Source organism: Talaromyces proteolyticus (assembly GCF_021365285.1).
Source record: "Talaromyces proteolyticus strain PMI_201 chromosome Unknown BGW36scaffold_2, whole genome shotgun sequence".
Classification (NCBI taxonomy): domain Eukaryota; kingdom Fungi; phylum Ascomycota; class Eurotiomycetes; order Eurotiales; family Trichocomaceae; genus Talaromyces; species Talaromyces proteolyticus.
This window is the reverse complement of record NW_025764278.1, coordinates 2,309,988-2,328,360: the sequence shown is the minus strand read 5'-3', so window position 1 is coordinate 2,328,360 and position 18,373 is coordinate 2,309,988. Positions and strand designations below refer to the sequence as shown.

At 49.3% G+C, this 18,373-nt stretch overlaps 6 protein-coding genes across 6 annotated transcripts; 3 read left to right on the top strand and 3 right to left on the bottom strand.

Moving 5' to 3' along the window:
• Positions 1–214: 214 nt before the first annotated feature.
• BGW36DRAFT_414268 (putative LysM domain protein) lies at positions 215–1,690 on the bottom strand (the record flags this gene model as incomplete). Its single annotated transcript, XM_046219284.1, has 3 exons — positions 215–832; positions 895–1,134; positions 1,192–1,690. 3 exons carry the CDS (start codon positions 1,688–1,690, stop codon positions 552–554), a joined length of 1,020 nt encoding a protein of 339 aa, XP_046076922.1. The 3' UTR covers positions 215–551.
• A 1,083-nt stretch (positions 1,691–2,773) lies between these two features.
• On the top strand, positions 2,774–4,029 carry BGW36DRAFT_370209 (uncharacterized protein). The gene has a single exon (XM_046215220.1). It carries the CDS (start codon positions 3,104–3,106, stop codon positions 3,917–3,919), a length of 816 nt encoding a protein of 271 aa, XP_046076921.1. The 5' UTR covers positions 2,774–3,103; the 3' UTR covers positions 3,920–4,029.
• Positions 4,030–6,068: 2,039 nt separating this feature from the next.
• On the top strand, positions 6,069–10,917 carry BGW36DRAFT_404185 (uncharacterized protein; the record flags this gene model as incomplete). Its single annotated transcript, XM_046218922.1, has 7 exons — positions 6,069–7,778; positions 7,843–8,052; positions 8,117–8,215; positions 8,290–9,084; positions 9,165–9,348; positions 9,432–9,558; positions 9,630–10,917. 7 exons carry the CDS (start codon positions 6,069–6,071, stop codon positions 10,756–10,758), a joined length of 4,254 nt encoding a protein of 1,417 aa, XP_046076920.1. The 3' UTR covers positions 10,759–10,917.
• A 594-nt stretch (positions 10,918–11,511) lies between these two features.
• On the bottom strand, positions 11,512–13,665 carry BGW36DRAFT_414266 (uncharacterized protein). The gene is made up of 2 exons (XM_046219283.1): positions 13,390–13,665; positions 11,512–13,335 (listed from the first exon to the last, which is right to left on the bottom strand). Exons 1-2 carry the CDS (start codon positions 13,431–13,433, stop codon positions 11,709–11,711), a joined length of 1,671 nt encoding a protein of 556 aa, XP_046076919.1. The 5' UTR covers positions 13,434–13,665; the 3' UTR covers positions 11,512–11,708.
• A 31-nt stretch (positions 13,666–13,696) lies between these two features.
• BGW36DRAFT_93575 (kinase-like domain-containing protein) lies at positions 13,697–15,771 on the top strand. The gene is made up of 8 exons (XM_046222710.1): positions 13,697–14,088; positions 14,141–14,350; positions 14,406–14,824; positions 14,880–15,151; positions 15,199–15,237; positions 15,292–15,394; positions 15,501–15,599; positions 15,673–15,771. The coding sequence occupies exons 1-7, from the start codon at positions 13,807–13,809 to the stop codon at positions 15,595–15,597; spliced, it is 1,422 nt and encodes a 473-aa protein (XP_046076918.1). The 5' UTR covers positions 13,697–13,806; the 3' UTR covers positions 15,598–15,599; positions 15,673–15,771.
• Positions 15,772–16,955: 1,184 nt separating this feature from the next.
• On the bottom strand, positions 16,956–18,191 carry BGW36DRAFT_273895 (uncharacterized protein; the record flags this gene model as incomplete). Its single annotated transcript, XM_046210170.1, has 1 exon — positions 16,956–18,191. A coding segment is annotated over one exon (1,236 nt), but the record flags the coding sequence as incomplete, so codon positions are not given.
• Between the last annotated feature and the right edge of the window lie 182 nt (positions 18,192–18,373).

Sequence of the window (18,373 nt, the reverse complement as noted above, 5' to 3'; positions counted from 1 at the left end):
CAGGCATGCCTTGTCCAACATGTGATCCTAAGGTGATGTCGACCTTTGAACGCTTCCTTAATACCCCAACAATATATCTAGCGATATAGTCTACAAAAGAGATATATATAATATATGCTAAAATAAGCAAGGCAAGGCGATTCAAGGAAGTGGCTGTCCGGATCTCAGTTCACACATACGAGACTTTCACGTTATCCATAAATTAGGAACAGATCATGAATAGGGTAGTAGTATTCCTCAGGGTGGCAGACAAAGGAGCAATGGTTTCAACCCTCACGAGGCAGAGTTTTCCCCATGGTCTACAAACGCATATAAATTGTATAACCTAGATAGCTGCAAACCGTGTAATAATAATAGTAATATAATTGTATTGCAAAAACTAGTGCAATATGTTGCTCTAGCAAATTGGACGAAAGGACGACTCCCTGTCGCTTGCAGCTGAAATCGTCGATAGTATCTTTTAACATCCCCACCCTCCCCCAAAGATTAGCATAGGTATCCATAGGTTGAGTGGGACTTTTTTGTATCTGCAATACAATTTCAAGAGCAACTTAGACACCCACACACACATAGTAACCCAACCATAAGTTGTCGCAAGCCGAGTCGACAGCCGGATTCCACGAGACGAACTGAGCTTTCGTAATGCTACTAGCTGCCTCAATAGTGGCACAGGTGTCCCCTGACTTGACTAAATGGAATTTCTTACAGTTGCTCACGATGCTGGGCATTTCAGGAGACGGTGCAGTAGATGTAGCCGTCCGCGACGTCGTCGTCGTCACTGCCCCAGGAACGCCGACGCAGACATAGTATCCAAGAAAGAGGTTGGTACAGTCTATCAAAGTATCTTACGTTAGCTTTTAGAAAGTACGTTACATGGTCAGCGGTATACAGTACCGGAGTTAATCGATGGGTTCCAAGAGTCAAATTCTTGCGCGCTGATCCCAAATTTGGACTCGATTGCGGCACAAGTATCGCCTGACGAGACCAGATAGAAGTTATTACAATTGGAGACAAGGCCTGACTGGGTCGGCTCGTGCGGAGACGAGGTTGTCGTCTTGGTAGCGGCGGTGGTCGTGGTCGTCGCCCCAGGGACGCCAACACAGACGTAGTAGCCGAGAAAGAGGTTCGTACAGTCTATTGAAAATGTTAGTTACTAGATATATACATTATATTGCTGCAGGTATACAGTACCAGAGTTAATTGATGGATTCCAAGAGTCAAATTCTTGTGCGCTGATCCCAAATTTGGACTCGATTGCGGCACAAGAATCGCCTGACGAGACCAGATAGAAGTTATTACAATTGGAGACAAGGCCTGACTGGGTCGGCTCGTGCGGAGACGAGGTTGTCGTCTTGGTAGCGGACGTGAACGTGGACGTGATCGTGGGCTTAGTCGTGGTGGTAGTCGTGGATGTGGCGGTGGTGGTGGGCGAGGTCGACGTGACTGACGAGACTGTGCCTAACACACAGTAGGACTGGCCGGCCACCAACGTCGTCGGGCACGCAACACTAGGATTCAGTGCCTGAAAACCCTCTTCTGTCAGACCCCACTCGGCAGCAAAGGTCGTGCAAGTATCTCCGCTGCTGGCGGCTACGGTGAAATCGCAAGTCACACTCTGGCGGGCACCCAAGACGTGAGCAGAGAGCAACCATGGGAGCAACCCCAATATCATGAACGACCTGAGGCCCATTTCAGCTTTGGCTTACTAGTAGATGAGAGACAAAGAGCAACAGAAAGAGACCAAGAGGCTGATCACAATGCGTGGAGATCGTTGAGGATGGGGTTCGTTCTCATCATGAACTACGCGATAGTTTGAGCGACTTTATACTCGTAGGAGGAGGAGCATGATATCTACGTTGGTTTGTTCGCATCGAGGGCATGTGTGCTTACTTCGTAGGATGTAGAAAATGAGGCGAATTAATGGGTAATTTCGGATATCCTGAATTGTATCCTGAATTGTATCCTGAATTGTATCCTGAATTATATCCTGAATTGTATCCTGAATTGTATCCTGAATTATATCCTGAGTTGTACCAGTAGTTCAGCGCTAACAGCCGCTTTTTCCACGTTCATGACTACTTTATATAACGGTATCGGTATTGTATGAAATGGTATTGGAGGTAGTCCGGCTGCTGGATGAAAGAATCGCTGGCAGCGTGCGGCCCCCGATGCTCCTGATTGGCAGCTTCAACAATCACTACTCTCTATGGACTAGCGTACCCTTAGCGTGCATTATACAAAAAGGCCGGGCAGACCCGAGAGCTTAGCGCTGGTTCATGGAGCTAAGGAACAGTTAGCTAACAATATACAGACAGAGCGCAGTGCTCAGTCTCTTCAAATGTTGGTCCTAGCAGTCCAGATGGCGTATCAATAAGCCACGCGCATTGTCAAATCACCCCCATATTTGGCTTTAGTTATGGATTGGAAGCACCTAGTGTCAGGTCTTTTGTTGGTGGGGCTTATAGGTGTTATGAGAGGTAGTTCAACTAGCATATTGGTGTACTAGATAGATTCTCGAAGGATAAGAGGGTTTATAGCCACATATATTATAGTATGATAGGATATTCTATACCCCCATCACCGAGACGCGAATGATCTACAAAGTTAGAATCCTGCTACTAAATGGACCCTGGAAAAGCCCTGTAAGATGCATCAACCAATCAATCAATCAATCGGCGTCGCTGAAAAGGACGGTGGAGAATATTATTCTTGGCAGGGCCGAGATTGCCTGAGAGGCTGCGGCGTGTCCTCCGATTTGCCAACTCTCATACAGGTCAGTCACATGCACCTGTTCCTTAGTTTATGAAGTAGATTGCTTGCTGGGACTGCGGCGTGTCTGATTTGCCAACTCTCTTGCCGTCCCTAGACTTACTAGCTTACAACGTTACGCCCAGTAACCCCATTTGAAACCTCGACACACATTTCTCCCCTTCTCTCTTTCGTTCTCATTCTCTGTCTCCCCTTTTCTCCTCTTCTATTCATTTCTTCTCTTCTTCACTTTTTTATTTCTTGCGCAACAGTCTAGCTTTCGTTCAGTCTATTTGCTTTCCATTCCCGTTCTCTCCAATTCTCGCAGTGGTAAAAGCCTCCAGAGCCAATCAACATGTCGCCTACTTTCTTGGGTCTGTTTCTTGCCTTTATTCTCGGCGCTGTCGGTGCTGAGGCTCTTACTTTCCCGGCCACCGTGGAAGTCGATCTTGTCTTCCCGCGCAACGATACATACGCACCTGCCGCTCTTATACCTGTTGTTTTCGCAATCCAAAACGCCCAGCTCGCAGCATCCCTCGACCCAAAGTTTCAATTCACCGTTACGAGTGCTAGCGACTCCTCCAACGAGATCACCACCGCAATACTGGATCTCACAAACGCCACCTTCTCCCGCAGTGACCCATACTATGCACTCGGCTATATTCATAGCTTGAATGGCATCGAAGGCCAGTGGGTGCTTGCCTGGTCCTTGAGCACTGGCAACTGCTCGGGATCTTCGGATGACACTGTAAATATTGGCCACTTAAACCAGAATACAAATGTCTTTTTCACCACCAAGAACGGCACGCAGCCGCCAGATCTCGTCGCGGCTTCAGCTGACAATAGCACCTGCGCCGCCACGGATGACAGCTATACATTCAATGTGACGGGGACGCTGGACGTGGCGGACACGATCAAATACGATGGCCGAAGTTCGTGCGCCGTTCTTTCGCCTACACTGCCCACTGCAAACCCTTGCGCCGCGGCTGTAAACGTAGCTGCTGCAGCGAGCATCTCTGCGGCTATCACGTCTACTGCTTGCGCTTGGCAGAATCCGAATGTGACATGTCCGTCCTCCAGCAGCAGTGCAGCTGGGAGGGTTATGATGTTTCCAGGGATATGGTCAGTGTGCTTACTTTGGATTGGATTGAATTTCCATTTTTGGCTGTAGACTTAAGTCAGACAAGATTATATTGTAATTGTACATAATGGAGTATTTACACTTGCGGCTTCCGTATGATAATAGCAATAGCAATTGATCGTGCTGCGATATGAAAAAAATCTACGATAAGAGAAAAGAGGCGTAAGCGGGCAGAAGGCCTGGGCAAGAAAACGCAGATCCGCAGATCCAGATCCAGATCCCCTTTTGAGTCCGCACGTGGTGTCTGCCACGGATCTTGGCCAAGAAGAGAGCCGCGTTATGCGTACTAAATCTCATTTTGGGAAGCAGGCTGTGTACGGAAGGTAGGATTAATTAAGTCGTTCCGAAATGGACTTACTGTTACAAGCAATGCAACCATACATGTACGCAACAGGAAACTCAGCAAGGCGTTCGAGAGAGTGTGTTCCTTGGTGCACAGGTATAGAACAGATGCGCCTTGCACATTTCACTAAAAACATTAGCTCCGCGGCAACAGCCCAAAACCTGTACAATCAGGCGCAGTACATCAAACACAGTCCTGTACCTGTCATTTGTTTCGTTCTTTTCTCTTTTCACGGGATCTTTCCTTATAAACTTCACGATTATTACTCGATTATAGCCAGCATCTTCGGGGCCCCGGCTATGTGGGTTGCTCCAGACCCCAGTTCATTTAGCACGTAACAGTGAAAGCAGGGGACCCTTCTAGGGTGGTATCGGTAAGCTCCTGGCGTAAGTCATGTCCTGTCTAACTTTATGCAGACTACGGTTAGCCTAGGCCTTGAAAATTCCCGTGAACCTCTTGCAAATTCACTCCCAACTCCCATGGAAGTTCCATATATATTTTGATCCCACCCATTTCCCAATTTCCCAATAGGTATTCCCATGAGTCCCGCCAAGACTAGAACTAAGCTTAATTCAATGTTATGCCAGCGCTAACCTAAATACGTACTTTTGTTGACTAGCGTTTACAAATTGCTCGGTAGTATATCAAGAAGGGTATAGCGTGTCCCGCTGAGCCAAATTAGTGGGTCAGATGAACTATATGCTCCATATTTTGTGGCGCAGATGTTGGAGCTAAGGATAGCCTAATATAACTATGATGCGGCTATACCGTCCGAATCAATATATACATGACAGACATATTTTGCGGTGCAGATGTTGGAGCCAAGGATAACCTGATATACACGAGTAATAAACGAGTAGAGTGCACGTGGTGACAAATGTGCCTCTTATTTCGACTTTTTGCAGGCATCTCTCGGTCCACCAACAGAGTCTTCATACTAATCATCTGGTCTACGATGCGTTGCCCAAATGAGGACACGTCGTGGTCATGGTAATCTCCGTATAACATTTGACGGTATGGCATAAGCGCTTGCCCATCGAGTAGCGTAATCATATGTTTTTTTTTGGCCTCGGTCACGGTACGAGGAAGGTGATTTCACACAGTAGCTCACGAGTGCTTGCGCTTATGCACGTCGTATGGTACGTCGCCGCGCACCAAAGGACTAATACTCGACTTAACCTCCTTGAAAGTTAGACTACCCCACGTGCTTACGGATGAGCCTCTTTGCCTCGACTAGAGATCGGAATGAGGTACACAGTATATATAGATACCATTTTTAGAATACCTTTTCTTTAGCCTATATGTTTCTCTATTTACTCTAGTGGGACTGTTTTAGTGACCCAAAATTCTCTCTACTGGTATAAGCGAAGGCTTAGGTGATCTCATTGTCTCTTTAACACTCTCAAATTTTTACCATATTACGTACTAGGAAGATGATTTGGATAAAACATAATAACTTCTTTAACCCAGTATTTGAAACAAGGCCTTAGCACCGCAATTTACCAACCGCGGTCGAACCCACCGGTCGTAATTTTCACTCTAGTAAGCTCAATACTTCCTAAAGCAAAGTTGGGCCTTCTAGGGGTGTGCTGCCAACTACATCACCAGGTCGTCTCCCTATTGGGCATGCGATACTACCCCTATTCTATTCCTGCGCAGGAGACTATTTTTGGCTCGCTCAGCTGGGAGAAAACCCAGGCTACCTCTATTATGTGCCGTATCAAGGGGGGATAAATATAAAGGCCACAAAAATGGACATCCTTGAATTCCCAGAAGACAAAAGTCCTTCACCTTTTCTTTTCTTACTAAGATCGGTTCATAGGAACACTGGCAAATATGCTTTTCTTTACCTGGCTTCATCTGGTTTTTGGGGCCATCGGCCTTGCCCTTGTGTCCCCAGGGCGAGCCGGATTCTCTTCATCACCCCGTGCCGCGCTCAGAATCCCCGCGAGCCCGGGTTATCGTGGTAGGGACGTTGCTTGTCCAACGCGTTGCAGCACTTCGGGAGCTTCGTATGGCAACTGGTCTGTCTATCACAACCTGGAGCAGACCAAATTGTGTGAACACATCATTTTCTCCATGTTCAATATCTATGATGATGTCGACGACTCTACGAGAAACCACCGGATCTATTCCTGCTCTTCTTATGGCCCGGATTGGACCAATCTACAGGCACAAAACGCCCCGGTTTCCATTGTTAACAATACGAACACAACGTATCAGCTGGGATGGTGGGCAGACGGTACATCCCAACCGGCTACCATCCAGAGTCTTGCACGGGAGATGGGCAAGTACTTCACCAGCGGACATGGCCTCACCAACAGTTCCGTGAATCTCTTCGTCCAAGCTAGCGGCGGCGCTGCCGGTATCTATATTGGCAAGGGCCTGCAGAACGAGGGCATTGTCAATTTCGCTCTCGGATATCTGCAAAACAACATCCTATCCCTCAACGTCCAAAGCGGAAATGTGGCTATGCAGCTTTGTGGCCCTGGCTACGATGCCGACCACACCTTTGGCTTCATCGCTGCTAGCAATGGCACCTTTTCTCAGGTCCAGGACGCCATCCAGTCTTGGTACAAGGGCGACTGTGTCTCCTTTTATACTTCACAAAACATCAGTGGTCCTTCCTATTTCACCACGACCACCGCCAGGTTAAGTAATGTCACAGGCTCGACAAACTCGACGTCGACTCATCTAGCCCGCCGTTCATCCGGTACGTTGCCTAACTTTGCGCCGTCACCCAAGCCTGATGGATCATGTGCTACGTATACTGTGTCACCTAACGATTCGTGTTGGGCAATCACTGCTACCTACAACTTGACCACCGATGAGTTGGACAAGTACAACAGCGACACCTGGGGCTGGGAAGGTTGCGACAACTTGATGGCCGGTATCATTATTTGTCTCAGCTCGGGCAGACCGCCGATGCCAGCGGCCGACAAGAACGCCGTGTGCGGTCCTACCGTGCCTGGGACGGTGGCGCCGACAAATGGGACGGCCATTTCCGACCTCAACCCCTGCCCGCTGAATGCCTGTTGCGATGTCTGGGGCCAGTGCGGCATCACATCTGAATTCTGCACCAACACGAGCACCGGAGCGCCAGGGACGGCCAAGCCTGGTACGAACGGGTGCATCTCCAACTGCGGCACCAAAATCGTCAAGGGTAGTGCGCCAGCCACGTACCGGAACGTCGCTTATTACGAAGCTTTCAATTTCGACCGGCCCTGCCTCTACCAGGATATTCGGCAAGTAGACTCCTCGTTAACGCACCTGCACTTTTCGTTTGGCACCCTGGACGCGAACAACTACTCCGTTAACATTGGCAATGCCCTCAGCGCGTACGAGTTCGAGAACTTGAAGCGCTTGTCAGGGCCTCAGCGGATCCTGACGTTTGGTGGCTGGGCTTTCTCCACCGATTCGAGCACGTACAACATATTCCGTGAGGGTGTGACCGCCGCCAACCGTGAGACTATGGCCACGAGCATTGCCAACTTCATCCACGACAACAATCTGGATGGCGTGGATATTGATTGGGAGTACCCTGGCGTACGTACAAGAGAAATCTCAAACAAGGGAGATGAAGAGGCAGATATATGCTGACCACACCTAGGCACCGGATATTCCTGGCATTCCGCCCGGCAACCCAGATGACGGCGCAAACTACTTGGCCTTTTTAGTTATTTTGAAGAACAAGCTTAGTGGCAAATCGCTGTCAATTGCGGCCCCTGCGTCCTACTGGTACTTGAAAGGCTTTCCCATCGCCGAAATCAGTAAGGTTGTAGACTACATTGTATTCATGACCTATGATCTCCATGGCCAGGTGAGCAGTATATATACGTACGCAGGCTTCTGATCCTTCCTCTTTTGCTAACTTACGTTCATAGTGGGATTATGGCAGTGCGTATTCACAAGAAGGGTGCCCAACGGGAAACTGTCTACGAAGCGACGTAAACTTGACTGAAACGAACACCGCATTATCTATGGTTTGTACCCCTTGCTTTTCTATTTTCGTTTCTCTTGTGGCAAAACTCGTCAATGTATATTCACCGTCTTCTAGATTACAAAAGCCGGTGTACCTTCAAACAAGATTGTCGTTGGAGTCACAAGCTATGGCCGCTCTTTTGGCATGGCCCAAGCCGGCTGCCACACTGAGGGCTGCTTCTTCACTGGATCTGCATCTCAATCGACTGCACAGCCAGGCCCTTGCACGAACACGGCTGGATACATCTCGAACGCGGAGATCAACGATATTGTGGGTAACAAGAGCCGAGTCGTGACTTCCTATGTCGACGAGAAAAGTAACAGCAACATCCTTGTCTACGACGACACGCAATGGGTCGCCTACATGGACGACAACATCAAGGCTGAACGCGTGCTATACTACCAGGTTCTAGAAATGGGCGGTTCCACCCTTTGGGCTTCCGACCTCTCGCAGTACAACAAGGTCCCTTATCCAAGCAAGAGTTGGGATCATTTTATTAGCCTCGCTGCGATTGGGGACGACCCATATGCGGAAGGCAACCGCACCGGCAACTGGACGACGCTGACCTGCAGCGACCCGTCCGTCGAAGACCTCACGGGATTGTCGCCAGAGGAGCGGTGGGATGAGATGGACTGCCCGAATGCGTGGACGGACGCCGTCAATGTCTGGCTGGACATTGACCAACCTGCCGGAACGCTGAGTTTCACCGCGTCGGTCTCGAACACCATTCATGGTCCGGAGGACGCCGACTGCGGGCAGTACGGGGACACCAGCAACTGCGCTGGAACCAAAACCTGCGCGGAGATTGTGGGTGGCGGCTCTGGCCCGGCTGGATACGAGATCTGGAACTCGATGGTCATTGTGCATGAGGTGAGCCAACAATAGACCACTAGAATCGCAAAAGTGCTCCAACCTGTTACAATGCTAATCGTTGATTCCCCCTTATTTAGATGTACACCACCTACATCGACGCCTTGCACAATGCCTTCAGCGACATCGTAAGCCCGGCGCTCCAAAACATGGAGAACACCTTCGCGCCGGTCTCTCCTCCTAAGGACAACGAATGGCTTGGTATTCTGCTGTCTGTGATTGGCCTCGTGGGTACTGTGGCCACTTCGGCATTTTTCAACTCATGTGCGTGCTTGCCCTTCTCTCCTTTCTTCTTGTGTCAAATTTGGATTGTCTAAGTCATATGCTTACATGTCTCCTCTCGCTAGTCCTGGCCGCCATGCCCTTTTTCAAAGCCAACAAAGCACTATACGACAATTTGAAAGATACCGGCAAGGCCCTTGTGTCCTTTGGCACAAGCCTTACTTCTGCCTTGGATGGAGGAAGCGTGGCAGGGTTCGTCATCCCCGTGAACATTTCATTTGTCTTCTCTATTGAGCCATGACTCACGCTAACACGGATTGCAGCGGCACATGGACTGCCCCGGACCAGGCTGTGTTCTCCCAATACCTGGGCCAGGCCATCTTTGGCTGGGCCAATGTGACCGAGTTGGCATTGCAGAAGCTTTTCGATGGCGACAAGGATGGGCTCACAACGCTCACCGGCCTTATCTCAGACGGCAAGCTCATCGCAGGCGGCGTCAGCGGTAGCGAGGCCGAGCCACCCACGAAATACAACGCCACGACCTTCGCCACACTAGAGGCGAGCGTCGCCAAGTCGTTTTTCGCCTTTGCCATCCCATCTCTCTGGAACGTCTCGAGCACGTACGCATTTGTCGCCGACTCCGGCGCCTCGTGCGACACCAGTGACCCTCTCTCCACATACATGCCCAGCGACGACATGACGGCTTCTGGGTATTGCTATAACAACAACATGTACTACCTGGTCTACCCTCACGAATCACCGAACAACGACTGCGAGACGAATGGAGACGGTGTTCGGACGTGCGGAAGCTATGTATTTGGGGCAGTGCCGGGCATCAAGTCACTGGACGGCACGTTCGGCGGCATCACCCTCGCGGACCTCATCGTCGGCGCCGTCAGGACGTATGAGCAGAACGGGAAGCAAAACGGCGGCGGCGTCGCGGATCCCGCCAATTCGGGCACCTTGGAAGACATGTGGAACCAGGACATCACGACGCCGGGATACGTCACGATCCCCGTCTGCAGCCCTGCCACGGCAGATGCCGCGATCAGTGCTAAGCAGAGCAGCGTGCCCAACTACCCGTGCAACCCACTGCAGGCGATCAGCGACTGTGGCGATTCAACGTTCGTCGACCAGACCACCAGTGGGTCCCCGACCATCGCCGACTGCCAGCAGATCATAAAGAACATCCAGAACACACTGGGCGAGTGGGAGGTGGAGAATGCCGTCGAGGAACAGCACCAGCTGGTGCAGTACGGCACCTGCAAATTTGGCGTCCAGGGCAAAGCCATCAACGGCAACGTCGACTTCCACGTCGGCGCCCAGGACATTATCGACATCATCAACACGTCGATCCAAAAGTTTTCCTGGAACGGTTTGGTCAGCGCCAAGGGCGAGATGGGCTGCAATGGCAACGTGAAGCAGCAGTCGGTGGAATGGGGTCTTTACTGAGCTCGCCCCCAAATCCACAAGTTACGATCCATTGAATGGGATCATGATATATTTCTGTAAACCATCCTTTCAGCTAGTCATCTCATATGTTTAAATTCTTTTGTGCTCAATTAGACTATGAAGTGAGCGAATCCTGTTAATAGCGTCAATCGCAAATCCTAACCCTAGCCCTAACAGGCCTAAACATATGTACTCCGATGTGATAGAGTATGAAACTAGGTACAAGACCTACTCACCCTTCAAATCCCTTTTTTTTCGTGGTACCCTTCATGCATGACTCATGTCCTCCCCGGCTCTCGAGAATTTCTTTTTTTTTGGGCCTATAATATTGAATTTACTTGATAGGTCCACCTTCCAGGAAGCAGATATAGTAGTACTTTTAGAAAGAGCTTATGAGTACAAAATCACATTTGTTTGTGATTGGAGGAGGCTGTACAACCAATCTTTTCATTCTCATGACGAAATCAGGGACTCTACTTACTCACAAAAACAGTGGACGGTGACGATATAAGAACGGGATTATAATCCTCTTCGTTCGAGGTACCAATCGTTATTGCCTTCTAACGACCGGTTTATGTGTTTACGCCTTGAGCCTATCACCGATAACTTTTTAGCGTACTGATTTTGGAGTGTTATACAGGGTCATCCAAACAGCGAGTGAGATATGAGAGCTCATTTTTAAAATCGCAGTTATTTCCCGTTTCGGCCAAGCCAAGTATTACGCCTGCAAGAATTATTTAACAACATAAGCATGATAATAGTAAATTTTTAAACACTGCAGTGACTTAAATGGTGAAGCAACTAGTAGAAGTGGAGGGAGTAGTTAGGATTTCCTGCCAGTTTTCTAATATTTAAAAATTTATGATCACCATGTGCTCTGTTATATAATCCCTGCATGTAAATAATTGACCCTTATCAGTGCTCAGGCATCTCGTCTCCCTGTATCATCTTCACAGTGAAATTTTGTCCAGGGTCTTCATGATCTTGTCGATGAACTGCACCCCGATACGATCGTCACCCATTGCCTCCAGCCCTGCGAAATCTTCATTATCGTCATCCAGACACGTCAAGCACGAAACCACCACATGTGCATATTTATCACCCATGCGCGGTGCCAGTCTCGTGGATGCCTGTTCCACTAGGTAATCCTTGAGCAGGATCGCCAGACCATCGAAAGAGGATATCTGGCCTTTTTTCTGACTCCAAGCAAGAAAGTCGTAATAGGTTTTGCCAAACTTGGACTGGAGACCGCAGTTAGGTCCAGGCTCGTCTACATATTCGACGAAAGACTCCCAGAGGCCAATTTCGAGTAGACAGACTCCGAGACTGTAAATATCGTGCTGCATGCTATACTTCTCGGACGGGTCCATGCCCTGTCGGTCGGGGTGACGGTAGACATTGCGAGCCCAGCTCATGTCCCCTCCCATCATTGTGCCAGCATCCGCAGCGCGAAAGGCATCGAATCCGACAAGGAAGGCGTAGTTAGACGTAGACCGTGCGTCCTCGAAGCAGAGTACTGATTCTGGTCGTACGTTCTTATGCACGAATGAGAACGTATGCACGTAGTTGACAGCTTTGCTTATTTCACGCGCCACGTGGATTTTGCGGGATAGTGATATGTTAACGTCTGAGTGAAGAAGCAGTTGTCTTAGGGACTGCAATACCTCCATTCCCCGGGGTATCCGAAAGACAAGCTGGAAATGGGAGTAGTCCTTTTGACCTGGGGAGTGTGAATGGGGACAAGGCGGCGCGGAATGAGAGGCTAGGGTTTTATCTGGCTGTGGTAGTGCAGGTGATACGTGCTGCCTAGTAATTGGGATAACTCCTTTGCAGTTGAGCAGACTGAAGGCCAGGGGATCAGCTTGAGAAAGCTTAGCCGCAAGGACACGCACGTCTCGCGCAATCTCGCGTACTCGGGTTGCCTGCCCAAGCTCAATGGTGTCGACAATATACCACTTGTTGTCCCCGTCCTGTCGCCTGCCTGCTTTAACATTTGAGAAGGGTATGTCCACCCATTCCATCTGCACCTCCGGAAGGAAAAGCGATCTCGTTTGTTCAAGGGATGGTGAGAGAACCTTTCGCAGTCCAGCGGCAAGAGCTAGTGGATTCTTAGCAGCATTTGCAGGTTCATGCACCCTTTCATCCGCGGCCGTTGCCTTTGCTAGTTCACTTTCCAAGATAGGGCTCGCGATTTTCATGAGAAGAAACCACGATGGGTCAAAGCGGCGCTGCCACGCCTCAAGCTCAGATACAACACTGTCAAGTGCCTCCTTCTTAAACACCCAAGCCGCCTTAGACTTGAATCCGAAATGGCGAATGCTCGACCGAACCGACGAGGTCTTTTGAGTCACTCCCTCAAGAGTATTCTTAGCAAGGGAAAGACTGAGCAAGAGCTGTTTCAAGAGCTCGTCCATGACACGGCACTGGTCCGGATCCATGATAGATGTGATGCGGACCATAAAGTCCACCTGACTTTTCGTGCGATTCCAGCAGGACTCGACAACGATTACACGCTTTTGTACCTCAGTCTCTGCATGCCTCCAGTTGGAACATATGTCAAGAATTTGGACACCGATTCTGGCAGAGTCAGGGCTAACCATGCTAATTTAGAGATCGGAATACTGAACGTACGTGTAGCATGTCTTCACGACGGTGATTATTGCAAATGGGTCCATGATGCTCGGTTACCACTACGGGCAAGAAGCCTGTGAGCGGGCCTTTACTTGTCTGCAGGTGAGGCTTGAGATTGCGTCCAACAGAGCGGGTGGAAGTAACTAGTAACATCAGAACAAGCGCCGACAACGGTATCGCTGGTCTGGTGAGAGTCACAATCGTTCAAAATTGCCACTCCATGAACTGCAATACGGTAATAATTTGTTGGATTTTTAACCACCATACCGAAAAGGGCGCAACCCTTGTTTAGTAAGGATTCCTAGTGGTAACTATTATAGTCGCATATTTTTTCTGACATAATCTCTCCTCTCTCGTCGGTTGCATTGTGGGCCCGCACTCTAACGTGTCTGCCGCTGGTAACCCAATTAATGATCCATGGAGCAGTTCATGAACTGGCCCCTGTGTAACTGGAGGCTGCAAACCACCTACGATGATAATGGGGACCGGTGCCACCAGGGGTCGACCGGCGACGAGTCCTGGCACCCCGTTAAACGTCTAGGTAGTGGTTCTTTCGGTGATGTCTGGCAGGAGCGCTGCACGTCGGGACCTTCGCAAAACGGGGTTCGCGCTGTAAAACACCTTCACAAGCGACAAACCAAATTCTTGGAGATGTCACAGCGGGAGCTCGATGCCCTTGACACCTTTTCTGCGGCTGAGGTAGGTGGTGCAAAGAGTGCCCAAGGCCGGCGGCGGACTAACCATGTCGCAGTACAAGCGGCATTTAGTCCAATTCCTCGGCTGGTTCGACGACTCTGAACATCTCTATATCGCGATGGAGTTTATCGAGCATGGCGACCTTCAAAGCTTCATAACTGCCCCCTTTCCAGAGCCTGAAGCGGCGTCAATTGTAACTCAAGTTGCCCAGGCGCTACAGTACATGCACCGTAAGAATTTCGTTCATCGGGACGTCAAACCCTCGGTACGCCTGCCCCCGAAAGCCACTGGTGACACGAATGTCACTAACATGCCTAAAGAATATCCTAGTTTCCTCTCCAGGTCCTAACTGGCATGTCAAACTCGCCGACTTCGGAATCGCGAAAAAGACAGATGGCACTGCTCTTGGCACGCACTATATCGGATCCCCTGGCTATATGGCACCCGAGCTGTACGACAACCTGTCACCTCACTATACAGCAGCTGTCGATGTGTGGGCGCTTGGAGCTGTGGCATTCTGTCTGCGTACATGCTCTCCTCCTTTCCGGACAATCAAGCACCTGCTAGACTATGCTCGGGACCACAGGATCCAGTTCCCCCTTCGACCATTGGGAACCTCGAGTGGTTTCTGCATGAACTTTGTGCTGGGAACAATGGCGGAACTTCCTGAACGACGATTGACGATTGAACACGTCCTCGCTCATGACTGGCTTTCGGAACACGCGACTGTGCATCAGGGGTGAGCACACAAAGTCCTCAACCCCATTCCGAGACACTGTACTGACAACGAAAAGGGATAACATGGATATAGCCTCGCTGACGAAGTTAACAACATGGAGCACGTCGCCGTCTAATGCCTGGTCAAACACGTATGATGGCACCGAAAAACAGCAGCCGCCGCCTCTTTCAACCACTACACCGATAACAGCCCCTTCCCCCTTGCCCCTTAAGCGGGAACAATCTATGGAAGGTGAATTAGCGAGGAATTTGGAAGACATTCGGCTAGGGTCTAGTGAGCAGGGGAACGACGACAAAACCAAAGGCCATCCAAATCTCAGACTCACGAGTACGCATCGCCTTGATTCTAATTGATTTAGCTAACAGTTGACATAGTTATTGGTACCCATGGACTTCACAAGAGACATATATTTCGTGAGCTGTTGACTGTGAATGAACTGTGCTGAGCTCGCTAATTGTACTCTGTAGGACCTGATCCCTTCGCTGTAGTGACGGTTAATGGGGAAGAAACGCATAGGACCAGCGTCAGATACGGAACCGTGAATCCGTATTGGAATGAGAGGTTTGACCTGTACGCAATTCGACCTCCTCTACACTGTTATTGTACCCTCCTGCAACGCAACCAGTATTAACTTCCCACAGCAAAGTAGAACCAGATAGTGCCCTGACTGTGCAAGTCTTCGATCAGAAGAAATCCAAGAAGCAAAACCAGGGTTTTCTAGGTCTCGTGACAATCCGGGTTGGCGATGTCATAGATTTAATAATGGGCGGTGATGGTACGTACGATAAACCTCGGTCCTCGTATAGTCACATTGTCCCTAATGTCCAGCCTACTAACTACTGTAATAGAGTTGGTTACCCATGAACTCGAGACAGACGAGCAGGGGAAAGCAGTTCATGCGAAGATTTTCCTCCATTTTTCTACTAATCTGCCAAATATACCAGCGCGTCGAGCAGTTGCCAGAGCTAATATGACCCCATTTGAGGATGAGTACGGTTATCTTCCAGGCGGTTGGGAGAGGCACAAGGACGACAAAGGGTGGGCTTATTACATCGACCACAACACGAGGACGACAAGCTGGATTAGACCCTCTGGGTAGAGGTATGGATTGATAAGCTGCGAATCGCGTTTAAGAGCCAGGTAGCAAGCGGTGATAGTTTTGCCAGCCTGTAACCGGGCGACAACCCATATTGTTGAGCAGCACAGTACCGCGCCTGTATCTCCAGCGAGGTCAATTGCTTTCGGGCAAAACGAAACCGATCCCATTTTCATCACTGATTGTTTCGGCTATATGTGCAAATACGTTCCTACGTGTCGGCCGTACACGCAGCTGCATCAATAACTGTTATACCGCTGAGGCCGAGCAATCATTAGCATCAGATGCGCAACGCATTGATAGTGGCCATGACCCGTGCCTTCAATCTATCGGTTTATTTTTGCTTTTGCGTTACTTTATGTTACTGTATCAGACTCTTCGCGGCCGTGGAAAATATAGAACTCCCTAGCGAGTGTCTGGCTGCCTGATAGATGCTCTACGACGGTAAACACAAGCCACGACGCTGTGATATGAGAGTTGCCCCGTAAATTACATCCCTTTTCATCTTTTATAAAAAGCGATTGTATTCATCAGAAAATCAGAATGACCAATGCTCGTCATTATCCTCATGATCGAGGCTTATAGTGGGTCGAACCTGTGAAATTCTATCCGACCCAACTTCGTGACGGCCAGTAGTCGACCTTCTGAAGGATCACAGGGGTCTAGGCTAGTTGTGGACAATCCCAACGGCTGTCATATTTGGTTTGGTGCAACTTTTTTGACTTGTGCAAATTGTGGTTGCTAATTTTCAGGGTGTAATGAAGTGATCTATTATGTGAAGTTCAGTGGCATGTTAATTTGAATGGCTCTCGTAAATGGGATAATATTTACAATTGTTTTGAATTTGAATACAATTAGCTCAAAGGTTGTTTTATACATTATTGCAGGTTTAAATTCATTTGTTCATTATACATCAATACATCGTCACTTCAACAAGGAAAGGTGACCTTATCCTTTAATTTGAAAACGCCCACCAAATTGAACCCCGCGTACTCCACCAGATACACAAATCAACCGATACTACAAAGACTTCCTCGACAACCAACTCTCAACATTCTTCCGTTTCGCGATAATCTTTACAATAAACTGTCCAAAATCATCAATCTCTTCAGGTTTATTGTGCTCTAACAAGTGCTTCTCCGTCTCCAGACTCTGTAAAAACAACACATCCTTCTGTCGACTTCTCTCCCACCATTCCGCCGCCGACTCTGCTTCCCACAGTCCCGCGCGCGTCGTAAACATCAACCCCCCAGGGCATAGCGAAATACCGTATTGTAAAAGACTATAAATGCACTGCGCATGTCCTGCAACAAGCCACGTACGTCGCACACTTTCAGCGAGAATCCACGCCTGCCATTCTGACTGCCGTTTCTTTTCGAACGGCGCTTCGTGAATACTGGTAAGCTGTTTAGGCGCGGAGCGGACATACTCGCTCGATAGCAAGGCACATTCGAGCATTTGCATACTCCACAGCTTTAACGTCGGAATCACGTCCTCGGCCTTTTCGCGCTGTTGGTCGTCGGGCGAGAATAGCCGGAGAACCTGATATACCAGCAGGGCTTGGACGCGAGCTAAATGCTCAGATACGCCGAATACAGGTATGCCACTAGTATTGCTGCTGCTGCTGCCGTCCTCTAGATGAGGTAATTCGAACAATTCGGCTTGTGCGGCTTGCTCGTCTAGAAGCATCGATACTCTCTCCTCTAGAATTCGCATCACCATGCCTCTATTATTATCTGTACTGGAGAAATAAGTCGCACAGGCCATGTATGCGTCTTGAATACACTTCGGTAAGTGGTCTTGATACAGTTGCTTGTGGATGAACATCGTGCTTCCATCCCTAACCCACTCCTTGAGCCAGCGCAGAATCTGTTGGATGCTGTGTTGCATATCCGGAACCCTATAGTCTTCGCGCGGCGCTGCTCTGGTGAATTTCACTACGAGCCACGACTGCGGCGACAAGAAGAATTGATTCGGGCTTGCGATTGCGTCATATGGATCAGAATACGAGCTTGTGACCGACGCCATTGGCGAGGGTAAAGCGAAATTTACAGAATCAAGAAAAACATCGTCTACAGGCCGCCTCAGCGAAACAGCTGTCTGGTCTGCTCCCAGGGCCTGAGATTGATTGCTGGAACGATCATGGAGTCGCGTTGAAGAGTAGAAGCATTCGATTCCTTTCACAACGCATCGGCGACAGGCGGGGTGACGCAAGTCGCACCGCCGTTTGGCTTTGGTGCAGGCACTGCACGCCTTTTGACGAGTTGATGAGGATTTATTGTTTCGGGATGTTGAGGAAGCTTCGGTCATTATTGTGGTCTTATTGGATCAACGTGTGAAATGAAAGAGGAATGATAATTCGATATGGACGATGGTTCTGGAAGATCAATCGTTGATGACAAATCACGCTACGCTGCAACGGGCTTAAATCGATCTTCACAACACAATACATC

Bases quoted from the DNA above. Each gene is read 5' to 3' on its own strand.
- BGW36DRAFT_370209 (XM_046215220.1), top strand. From the start codon at position 3,104: ATGTCGCCTACTTTCTTGGGTCTGTTTCTTGCCTTTATTCTCGGCGCT.
- BGW36DRAFT_414266 (XM_046219283.1), bottom strand. From the start codon at position 13,433: ATGGACCCATTTGCAATAATCACCGTCGTGAAGACATGCTACAC. The intron at 13,336-13,389 runs GTACGTTCAGTA...TGACTCTGCCAG, and splicing joins GTCGTGAAGACATGCTACAC to AATCGGTGTCCAAATTCTTG.
- BGW36DRAFT_93575 (XM_046222710.1), top strand. From the start codon at position 13,807: ATGGAGCAGTTCATGAACTGGCCCCTGTGTAACTGGAGGCTGCAAACC. The intron at 14,089-14,140 runs GTAGGTGGTGCA...ACCATGTCGCAG, and splicing joins ACACCTTTTCTGCGGCTGAG to TACAAGCGGCATTTAGTCCA. The intron at 15,152-15,198 runs GTACGCATCGCC...CAGTTGACATAG, and splicing joins TCCAAATCTCAGACTCACGA to TTATTGGTACCCATGGACTT.